This window comes from Tenrec ecaudatus, chromosome 6 (assembly GCF_050624435.1).
Source record: "Tenrec ecaudatus isolate mTenEca1 chromosome 6, mTenEca1.hap1, whole genome shotgun sequence".
Taxonomy (NCBI): Eukaryota; Metazoa; Chordata; class Mammalia; order Afrosoricida; family Tenrecidae; genus Tenrec; species Tenrec ecaudatus.
Genome location: NC_134535.1, coordinates 22,115,885 through 22,127,913, shown reverse-complemented (window position 1 = coordinate 22,127,913; position 12,029 = coordinate 22,115,885). Strand labels below are relative to the sequence as shown.

General features: G+C 46.8%; 1 protein-coding gene across 2 annotated transcripts in view; it reads right to left on the bottom strand.

The window, feature by feature from the left end:
- The window catches only part of GLT8D2 (glycosyltransferase 8 domain containing 2), a 50,069-nt gene that overhangs the window by 24,870 nt on the left and 13,170 nt on the right, over positions 1–12,029 (bottom strand). The window contains exons 1-3 of one of the 2 annotated variants that reach the window (XM_075551074.1): positions 7,791–8,112; positions 5,698–5,742; positions 3,350–3,442 (exon numbers count right to left, since the gene is read on the bottom strand). In XM_075551074.1, the coding sequence (XP_075407189.1) occupies positions 3,350–3,442; positions 5,698–5,716 (112 nt within the window). In that variant the 5' untranslated portion in view covers positions 5,717–5,742; positions 7,791–8,112. Of the gene's footprint in view, positions 1–3,349; positions 3,443–5,697; positions 5,743–7,790; positions 8,113–12,029 lie in introns of those variants that run through there. The other variant, XM_075551075.1, reaches the window with a different exon arrangement.

The following is a 12,029-nucleotide window of genomic DNA, read 5'->3' as shown; positions in this document are numbered from 1 at the left end:
GAAGAACACACCAGCCTGTGTGATCACGAGGTGTCGAAGGGATCAGGTATGAGGCATCAAAGAACCAAAAAACATAGCACTGTGAATGAGGAGAGGGGTATGGGATGAGGACCCAAAGCCCATCTGTAGGCAACTGGACATCCCCTTACAGAAGGGTCACAGGGAGAAGATGAGCCAGTCAGGGTGCAGTGTAACAATGATGAAACATACAACTTTCCTCTAGTTCCTAAATGCTTTCTCCCCCCCCCACCCCACTCCCCACTATCATGATCCCAATTCTACCTTACAAATCTGGCTAGACCAGGGGATGTACACTGTACAGATAGCAACTGGAAACACAGGGAATCCAGGATGGATGACCTTTTCAGGACCAGTGCTGAGAGTGGTGATACCTGGAGGGTGGAGGGAAGGTGGGGTAGAAAGGGAAAACTGATTACAAGGATCTATATATAACCTCCTCCCTGGGGAATGCACAACAGAAAAGTGGGTGAAGGTAGACATCAGACAGTGTAAGATATGACAAAATAATAATTTATAAATTATCAAGGGTTCATGAGGGAGGGGAGAGTGGGGAAGGAGGGGGGAAATGAGGAGCTGATATTAAGGGCTGATGATGATGGCAACAAATGAACAAATGTGCTTGACACAATGGATGGATGGATGGATTGTGATAAGAATTGTACAAGCCCCCAATAAAATGATTTAAAAAAATTCAACTAGCCATGCTTAAATGTAGTCTTCTTACACCCTGAAGTGCATTAGTAATGTTTCTTCCTTCTCTTGAAATCATGTTATAGCTGTAAAAGGAACAGTGTTCAGTATTAAAGAGAACCCGAAAGACAAAAAAACCCCAAAACTTTCCAGCCTCAAAAAGTCACAGGGTCAGTTTTGCTCTGACCTACAGGGACTCTGTGAGTTGGAATTGACTCACTGGCAGTGAGCTTTGCGTTAAATCCTCCGGGCTTCTTAGAAGGTAAAGGAACATTCCTTCACTCAGGACACACGCTTCCTCATCAACCAGCCTTTCTTCACGCCGCGCTCTGGCCATTATCCGCTCCCCACTCTGGGTGGTTCTTTGGCTACCACACCGCGTAACCTCTTCCCTTACTGCCTCTGCTCGGGCAGTTCCTGGTGCCTAGGAAGCTCTTGGCCTCTTTCCCCAGGGCTAAAAGGAGCCCCGGGAAGCAATGGCTGAGTGCCTGGCAGTGTATTCCCTTCACGAGACCGGCCTAGAAGACTTATGACATCGTTCTATCTGTCACCTGGGTCACTCAATCAAAAATGGACTCAAGGGACCTTAGCAACAACAACAACACCTCTTACTTATTTGTCTGTACAGACAGACAACTGATCCTCTGGGAAGCTTTTTACAGCTCACTACACACATTAGCCTGCCACCTCACCTGTGGCCAACGCCTTGATTGAATTTATCACCTGCATCGCCATGTAGTTGCTTTCACGTCTTTCTTCACACTCACTGTCTCACAGGGACATTGGTGGTTTCTTGTTTATCTCTGCATCCTTTGCACCTAGCCTACTACCTGGTAGATTCTCAATACATTTTGGATGGATGGATGGATGGATGGATGGATGGATGGATGGATGGATGGATGGATGGGTTTTCGGCCTGCTCTACCTGAACACTGACCATCTCTATTGGAACACAGTGAACACGCTGGGAGACTATTTCTGTGTGTGCCACCTCCATACACTGTAACCTCATGAGACTACCCTGACAGAGCCTGGCACCTAGAAAGCTTTCAATAAAAGTTGGCTAAAATGAGCTAACTGGGATTTATGAGTGGTCCCAGAAGCCAGGGCCTGGAGGAATGATTCAAGGGCTATAACTGGGGCGCAAAGCGAGAGGGAGGGTGGAAAGGGGAGGGCACTTCTTGGCTCTGATAAAGGCCATGAGCACGCAGCAGGCACAAGGAGGTAGCATAGGAAGGCGGTCCATGAGAGACGAGCACCGCAGGAGAAGCTCACACACAGTTGACAGTCCTTTATGACACAACCACACTTCTAAGTGCCTCTGGCAGTCAAAGGAGCCCTGGTGGCATAGTGGTTACACACTGCACTGAAATCTACAGTAGGCAGCCCGAAACCACCAGCCACTCTGTGGGAGAAAGATGAGGCTTTCTACTTCCATAAAGAGCTACAATCTCAGAAATCCATAGGGGCAGTTCTATTCTGTCCTATAAGGTTGCTATGAATTAGGATCAACTTGATGGCCTTAAGTAGAATACTACTGGTAGTCAGAGAACCCTAGCCTCAGCAATACTAAAAATACTACCCTTCCATGAAGTCTCCTCTAGACAGAATGAAGAGGTGTTGGAGGAAGAGTGCGGAAAGTCTATTGGCTGCGGAGTCTTCACCAACACAACAGCCTGGCAGCAAATCTGGGAATAATTGGCTGTATTATTTGGATGCCTGAGCCAACCCCATCTGATGTCCAAAAGGCTTTCAAAACAACAGAGGGAAGGGAGAACTGAACTAGAAACTACATCGCCCGTAGTCCAGGCCCACAAGCAGCTCTCATCAAACCATGACCGCACCTAAAAGCGGTGAGCTGTCTGGTCTCCCAAGGCTAACTCCTTGTAGCCCCTTTCAAGTTAAGATTGTTTTAACCAAACACATCAACTCCGCCGTGCCAGAATGGATGAGGGATGAATCAGAACTTGCCTCCCTTGCAATGGGTTAGGAGTGGCCAGCCAGCATGCTGATGGCAGTAAAGTGATGAGGACGTTCCTGTGGCGATCATGATCAGAAGATGACATGGAACCGCGGCCCATTTCTCCTTGGGACATTATTGCGCAATGCGGAGGCTGCTATTCATAACCTGACTCGAGGCACCTCGCACACAAACATGGCGGACCTGAGCCATTTCTCTTCATCAGGTATCAATCTGACCATTGGCATCCACTAGTTTCTTACCACCTGTCTCTCAGAAGGAGGGCACCAGGCCTTTCTTCCTGGCTTCTTAGTCCAGGAATGCCACCGAACACCTGCTCAGCATCACAGCAACATGCTGGCTGCGGATGATGTGCACTGGCCACGAATTAGATCCCGGGTTTTCCACCAGAAGGCCCAAATTCTAGCACCGAACCAACAAAGCCAAACCAGGTGCCACTGAGTCAGATCCTACACAAGGTAGCCTATACCCACCCAAAGAGAACTGTGCTGCAGTGCAAGGTTTGCCGTGGCTGATTTTTCAGATGCTTAGGTACGCTGACATTTGAACGACCTCATCATTCGAGGGTACAGCCGAAGGGTTGGCCTGGGGTGGATATTCTATAAACAGGTTCCCAGGAGCTGTCTGGATTATTGCTTTACTCTGAGCCAAACTTACCAGCTTCGTTCTTGAGCACCGCCCCCTTGTGAACTTTCTTATACAGAATCGTGCAGAGGGTCACAATCAGAAGGAACAGCAGGACCTGATTGACTGAAATAAAAATAGAAACAGTGGTGAGGTGTACGCCATGAAACAGGCTATGCTGATGATGTGTCCAGAAGCTCTCAGGATACATAGAGCGGGCCTGGACTGTTCTTTAACTAAATGACCGACAGCCTGGAAACCTTGTTGCTGCTCAGAGCTATAGACACCTGGCTAAATGAGGATCCAGGGCTGACCTCAGCGGGCTGGTGGCAGGGCCCCAGCTTCATCATGACATTGTGTTGCGGGAGTCACATTCTGTGGGTGAGTAATTGATTTCAAATTAATAGATACTATTTCTTGTTGATGTTAGGTTCTGTTGATTCTGACTCACGTGCAGAGGAATGTGATCTTGCCCGGTCTTGGGCCAGTCTCACAATCGTGGTGGTGTCTGAGCCCACCATTGCAGCCACTGTGTCAGCCCATCTCCTCGCAGATCTTCCTCTTTCAGACGGACCCTGGGTTTTCCCCAAGCCTACTGTCCTTCTCCACAGACCAGTTCCTGCAGATAGCATGTTCGCAGCAGATGGGATGAAGTCACATCAGCCTCTCTTCTAAGGAGCACTCACTGTACTTCTCCCCAAATTTCTTGTTCTTCTTGCAGTCCAAGCTACATTCAGCATTCTTTGCCAATGCCAAAATTCAAAGTTATCATTTCTTGTTTGGTCTTCTTTATCCAATGCCCATCTCTTGCATGTATGTGGGGCAATTGAAAATATCGTGGCTTGGGTCGGGTCCACATCAACCTTCAAAATCACTTGTTTGCTTTTTTAACACTTCAAAGAGATCTTTTGCAGCAGACTTGTCCACTGCGATGTAGCAGCTGAGTTCTTGACTGCTGCTTCCATGGGCATTGTGGGTCCAAGTCAAATGAAACCCTTCACCTGGAAATACGCAGCATTTCTCATCCATCCTGATGTTTGGTTCATTTGTAAGCTTTTTTGTTTTCTTTACACTGAAGTGTAATCCACACAGAAGGATGCAGACTTTGATCTTACTAGTAAACACTCACATCTTCTTGCTCTCAGCAAGCAAGGCTGTGCCATCTGCATCTCAGTAACCAATGAGTCCTCCTCCAGCCCCGATGCCACACTCTTCTTCATTCAGTCTAGTCTCTCAGACCATTTGCTCAGCATGTAGGCTGAATGAATACGGTGAAAGATACAACCGAAAAAACCCTTTTTCTGATTTTAAACATCTTTTTCTGTTCCCCCTTTTCTGTTCTAATGACTGTCTCTTGATCTGTGTACAGATTCTGCTTGAGTACAAGGAAGTGTTCTGGAATTCCCATTCTTTATGGAGTGATCCATAATGGGCTACGATTCACAAAGTGTAATGCCTCTACACAGTCAGTAAAGTTACCATTCCCATAAAGCTCACTGTGAGCTGGTATTTGTTATGAGCACACGTGCTGGGCTTCTATAACACAGCTGCTCCTCCACCGGTCAAGGATGCCGTGCAGAAAATGCTGGCCCTGGGTAAGAGCTTAGAAGACTCCAATCCCTCTCCCAAGTCTCCACTTCTGGGACCATCTGCTCCAGACCAGTGATGATGGCTCTTAGTCCCTACTGAGATGTAGTACGGGAGAAGAGAATGTTTTCCCCCACATAATACACAAATCACTGGTTGTACGTGAGATGACTTGGAGGTCTGTGGCCATAACCTTAAATCAAAGCCAAACTTGCTGCCATTACGCTGATTCTCACTCACAGTGACCCCGTGGAATTGCCCACAGGGCTCCAAGGCCGAAGCATGTACAGAAGCAGACGGCCATGTTTTCCTTCTGGAGCCGCCAGGACTCCTTTGTGTACAGCATCGTGACTGTGGTTGCTGGGCACTATTGGGTCAGTTCCAACTCCTGGCCAACCTGTGTACAACAGAACGAAACACTGTCTGGTCTGACCCCAGCCTCACAACTGTTCCCGCACATGAGCCATGGTTGCAGCCACTGTGTCAATCCATTTTGTTAGGACCTTCCTATATGTTGGTGTCCCTCTACTTTACCAAGCACGATGTCCTTCTTTAGGGACCGGTCTCTCTTGTTACATGCCCAAAGTATATGAGAGGAAGTCTTGCTCTCTTTACCTTTAAGGCCTCTGGCCAAAACACTCAAAACTTTCTGTAGAATGAGCATGCCAAGAACTGCCTGTGGGAAAATGATTTATGAAACTCAAATAGGATTTGGAATGGAACCAGATTCAGCATCAAAACTGTTTGTTAAAACATCATATTCTTATTGTTATTTTTAAAAATTGTCATCTTACTTCTGCGCAGCAGAGCCATGTGTGTTCTTGGATAGGCACTGTGACCTGTGGGTTAAAGAAAAAAAATTCACTTAAACAATCATGAGTCCAGTCCATCAATGCTTATAAAGAACTAGACCTTCTTCCAAAGTCTGATAAGTTTCGCACTGGGCAATCATTATTTTCCCAAGTTTAAATCAAAATAATTATTTCTTAAATAGCTCACCTTGCTAAAAGTAGTTTCCCTGCCTGTGCAGATGTTACAAAGGATGCTAAGAACTCATCTTCTGACTTTGGGTATATTTACCAAAAAGAGCCCTGTCAGCTCCTGAGTCAATAGATCAGAGCACTAAAAGAAAGAAGCGTCAAGCCCTGAGGTCACTTTGATCCGTCAGCACCACCAGAGAGCTAACCTGCACGTCTGCTGCATCCTTTACACTAAGGCTGGGGAAGCCTGACCCACAGGCCGTATGTGGTACACTAAGTCGTCCATGCCAGTTACCACCACACACCTCACCACAGCAGCAGTCCCAGCCATCACATTTGGGGTGAGTTAATGAAATGCTTGGCCAAATAGAGCTAAGTTTTAAGTTGATAATTTGTTTAACCCTCAAATGATATCATAAATATCCAAGTGGTCCTTGGCAGAACAATAGGTTCCCCACGCTTGCTTTATACACGTTGTTTAATTTCTAACTCGATGAAATGGGTACGATCATTAATCCCATTTTACAGGCGAGGCCACAGAAACACAGGTAAATTGATTCCCTCAGAGTCAAAAGCTTGCCAGTGGCTGAGTCTGACCCATCCCATCCACCACCCACCCTGCCTCTCTCCTTCTAACTCAATGAGTAAACCCAAACCCACTGCCAGTGAGTTGATTCCAACGAATGATAGGCAACCCCATACAGGGTTTCTGAAACTATAAGCCAGGGGTCCTCAAACTTTTTAAACAGGGGTCCAGTTTACTGTCCCTCAGATCTGTTGGAGGGCCGGGCTATAGTTTAAATAAAGGTTATGAACAAATTCCTATGCACACTGCAAATATCTCATTTTGAAGTAAAAAAACAAACAGGGCAAAAACACCCAGCAGGCCAGATAAATGTCCTTAGCGGCCCGCGGGCCGTAGTTTGAGGACGCCTACTATAAACATTTATGGAAGCAGACAAGCTTATTTTTCTCCCTAGGAATGGCTGGTGCCTTTGAACCACCGACCTTAAAATTAGTAGGCCAATGCTCATCCCACAGTGCTATGAGGACTGCTTGGATGGAAAGTTGGAATTCCCTGATGTAATACAAAAAGGACATTGCACAAAAATGCAACCCCAACACATCAGAGGACAACAAATAAATCAGTATCACTTCTGGATATGTGGCACCGTGGCAAACAACCAGAGAGGGCCGATGCTTTCTATAGTACATCCAGATGTTTGCAGTAGTTAGATACAAGTGGGTTTTCTCTCTCTCTCCTTTCACTCTTGTGTTGGCGATCTCTTTTTGTGTCAGTACAGCCAGGCTGATTCCTGGTGTTACACTTGCTAATAAAGGAAGCATAAGAAGATGTCTCTTCAGTGTTGAAAGATATCTGACCCAAACCCGATGACTACTAGAAATACAGCCCTCCTCCTTCATATGTCCACAGCAGCCAGTCCTGTCGGAGGAGGACCTCAGAGCAGCTGCCTAGGAGCAGAAAACATGAAGCACAGCCCAATTAAATCATGTGTGACTTAGAAACATACCTCTTAAGCATTTACATCGATCTCTCCATGCCCTATCTAACTGCTATTTCCATGCTTAAAATATGGTGCAAACAGTAAATCCACGATTTGGGAAGCGAGGTGAGTGGAGTGGAGAGTGGGAGCTGGGATGAAGCCAGGTGTGGGTCAGCCGTTCCGAAGGTGAAAATGTTACACAGTGTGCTCTGCATTTTCTGGGATGGAAGAAAGGCGCCCTTGGAATGTTACAAATATCAACGCAGGCGTCTCTGGAGGGAAACTCTGCGCAGGGCAGCCTGACCCTTCTGATCGACTTCCTTGAATTTATAAGCAAAATAACGGCTCAGACGAGGGCAACATGGAAAGCCTGCCCAGCCGTTTGTAAATGTTTTTCTTTACCTGGTGAATGGTGAGGGCAGGGTCGTGGTCCAGAGGAGCAGCAGGGCAGGCGTTCGAATCCTGGCTGGCCACGCCTGTGGCCCTTCAGTCTGCTTCTGCCGCTTCTAAAGATCCACTCGGAAATCCCAAAGGGCTAGGCCAATGTGACGTTTCCAGGAGAGCGTTTCTGCTCCACCCTCTCCTTGGCTTGCGTAGACTTTGGATAGGGTCAGGTTTCTTCTACCCGTGTGCGCAGCTGCTATGGGAACCTGGCAAAGAGGCCCCTGAAACCATTTCCAGATGTGCGGGCAGGCTGCTCTGGCTCAACCAGGCTTCCTCTTGCAACCTCGCCCAGCTGTCTTTGAGCAAATCGCTTAGAAAACAAGACGTTTGAGGAGAGGAGGGGTTTGGTGGGGATTCCAAGCAGTGAAAGGCAAATGCTTGCGGAATGCATGTCTGTGGCTCTTACAGCAGAAGTGAGAAGTAAAGCTTACACTGATTTTGAGAATATCTTTGTAGCCACTCTGAAAACTCCAACCTCATCGCCATCCAGTCAATTCTGACTCAGGGTGAACCTATGCGACAGGATAGAACTGCCCCTGTGGGTTTCCGAGACTGTAACTCTTTATGGGAAGAGAACACCACTAACTTCCGAAATCTCTCCGTTCTTAAAATTCTGTCATTCCTCAAATCAGAGCCCAACAGGGCCTCATTGTACCAAGGCAATGGTGGGATGCGGTTCCCCTGCTCACTGTCTGCCTCGAGAGCAGTGGACCTTTCATACGGTTCCTCATGTGGTGGTGACACCCAAACCATACAATTATCTTTGTTTCTACTTCATAACTGTAATTTTGCTACTGTTATGAATTGGGAAACCCCTGTGAAAGGGTCATTTGATCCCCACCCAAAGGGGTCCCAAACCACAGATTGAGAACCTGCTCTAAGGCGATGCTGTCCAATACAAATTGTTTATTTATTTATTTTAAAGCAAACCTTTTATTGTGAATCTGGCAAAGGTTTACAGAGTAGCGTATCAGTTTTACATTCAACAATCCATACACGTTTTGTTTCATCTCATTCAGTGCAATCGCCCGAGTGTGCTCTCCCTTATCCCACGTCCTCCACATATTTGGTTTCCATTCCCTCTTCTTTGCTAATTCTTCTGAACTTTGTCCTTGGTAATTGCTGCTTGTGTCAGTCTGGGCGAACTAGAGACACAAATTCATAGATACTCATATGTGTATAAGAAACAGATTTATATCAAAGAGCAATTGTGTATTTAGAAACATCCCAGCCCAGTCCAAACCAAAGTCCTCTTCAAATGCATAAAACACATGTAATGATGCCAAATGCAGGAAGATCACAGGCCAGTGGGTGGAAAGTCTTGTGGATCCAGTGGTAGTGGAGGCATCTTAGTGCCGGCAGGGGTCTCCTTGTGGCTCCTCCGGCTCCAGGGCTCTAGGGTAGCTCCATATCTTTTGTCAACAGGAATGTCTCACCTCCAGTGAGCTATTTATTTCCTTACCTCCAAATAAGGTCATCTGACAGGCCACACTCCACCTCTTCCTCAATTTGAGAGATTATGTAACTGCCACATTGCCCTTTGTATCTTGAATGGTTGATTGGCCTATGGTGTTATTGTTGCCCTTGTAGAATTGTCTACTGTTCGACAGAAAATTGAGCCACATGGGTAAGGTCAGTTCTAGACCTAACAGTGATTCTCTATCTGACCAGTAAGCCTTGATCTCTCTTACGATTTTGAGTTTTGCTCTACATTTTTCTCCTGCTCTAACCAGGACCTTCGAATATGATCCCTTTCAGAGCATGGATGTGATAGCCAGGCACCATCTAGTTCTTCTGGTCTCAGGGCTGTGGTAACTGATGTTTGTATGGTCCATTAGTCCACTACACTGTTTCCATGTGTCTATCTTAAACAACTCCACTGAACATCTGAGCTACCAGACATACTGATAATGGTATGCATCTTTGGTTGTAGCAAGTCTACATTCTCTAAGTTGATCACCTGTGTGAAGTCAGGAGGTTTGTTGGCAGCGCCGGGTGCTGTGCTCTAAGTACTCTGGGTCCAAACCTCATTGCACACATCTGAGAAATAGTATGATCAATACTTCATGGCCCAGGGCCGCCTTTGCCCTAGCTGAACACTGCATTCTCGTGAGCAATAGGGCATGCTCCCAGGCTTGGCCCAAGGCATGATCACGGTGGACAGCATCCCCAGCAGAGCCCTGTGCATCCCAGTTTTCTCCAGATATGAAGGGGCTTCCAAAAGCTCATGGGAAAACGCCATTAAAAGCTCATGTAATTTCCACACACTTTTTTGGATTCCCTTCACATAGTGTCATCTTCTCCTTTGCATTGCTCGTTCACCTAGCAGACCGTCTGACCCTGTGTGCGTTCTGCTGAGTAACTGGGTTCATCGAGTACGACAACGACAGTACCCACGTTGTTGTTAGGTGCCCTTAGGCCAATTCCGACTCATAGCCACCTTATGTTCAATAGAAGACAACCCTGCCAGGCCCCGCCCCACCCACTGGGCCCATTGTTTGGGCACGGTGACTAATAATAAGCCCAAACCTGTTACATGCTATTGCTGGTGCCTGCATTGTAGCTTTCTCTCCCTGTACTCTTCTAGTAAAAATATGACTTTGCTGATTTGGGGGCAGGAATGTGCCCAGTTAGAAAGGCTCCCATCTGTAGACAGACACCCTGCAGTTAGAGTGGGAAGGAAGTGAAAAGCTTCCTAGGTTGTTTTCCTGGAAAAGAACAAGTTGGTACTTTTTTCTCTTTGTTCCTGTCTGATATCCAGCCGCTGCTTGAAAGCAAGCAGCTGCGTGCAGACTTGAGGATAACAGGCTGCACTGGGCAGTCGAGTCCAGCCATGGGGCTGTGCAGAGCGACTGCAGCGTATTGACTGTGGTGTGGGTCCTGGCAGGATGCAGAGGGCTCATGCAGATGAGGCAGTGATGGGGGAGTTTTTCAAAGGCACTATTTAAAACGGTGTAGTCCGTACTAAAGAATATGGGAAAAAGATGGTCCAATACTCTGGGGTTGGCACAGCAAGGGAGCTAGTCCCAAAGGGCTAGGAGGAAGGAGTGGTCAGCAGGGCAGGGAGAAGGAAGTTGTAAGGAAAGGCAAGCCACCAAGAGCTGTGGCTATGACAAGGGACCAGCGGACGAATGACCTCAACTCCCCAATCTCATGTTGGTGGCACCTCCCATTGCCCAAACACAACTGGAAGCCATAGGGTAAGGGGATTCAAGTGATGCAGTCTACACAGGTCAGCCTCCCAGGGTACCAAGCAAGTGGAAGAAGCGGGGAAAGGAGGTCTGTAGACGCAAATGGAAAATATGCCAGCACAATGTGATTCAGGTCCTGGAGTTAGGAAATCAGCAGTGCTACAGCTGTTAAAGAGTGGAAGAGTAGGAACAAAGGAGGGACCTTAGTCCCTGATGGCATAAGAAGTCACCATAAACCCACCAAACCAAACCAACTTCCACTGAGTCCATTCCCACTCCTAGTGACCCTATAGGACAGAGGAAACTGGCTCCTTAGAGTTTCAGAAACTGTAAATCTTCATGGGTTTGAACCACCTACCATGTGGTTAGTAGTCCAATGCTTAACCCACTGGGGTACCAGGGTTCCTTGGAAGTCATCATCACTCAACTAACTCACTGCCTTCAAGTTGATTCCAACTCACAGTGACCCTATAGGAAAGGATAAAACTGGCCCTTTGAGTTATGGGATCAGGCTGCCTTATCTTTTTCTTGAAGAGTAACTAGTGGGTTTGAACTGCTGCCCTTGGTAGTCAGCGGCACAAGTATCCCACTACACCACCAGAGTTGACTTGAAAGTCACCGTAGCAACTCTTAACTCCCTACCTATGGTAGTTTTCTATGTGAGGAAAAATAAAACCTTGATGTGCTTAATCATTATGGTCATTATGAAGCTGAATGCAATCCTTTGTGATATCCATGCATTCTGTCTGCATGTAAAATTTGTCATACGTGTTAATAGTTTCAGTATTACTCCATTTCTATTTCTTTGTAGCTGGAGGTCAACTGTCCCTCTGGGGCCAACTTGGCTGATTAGATTACTTTGTAGGTAAGATCTTTGATAAAATCTATTAAGGCTGATAATAGTGAGTGGAAGAACAGGAAAATACAATCTATTGTAGTGGATGAATCACAGCACCGGGTCAGGCTGGTAAGCCTCTATTTAACGCCTATGTCTCCTTTGGCTGGG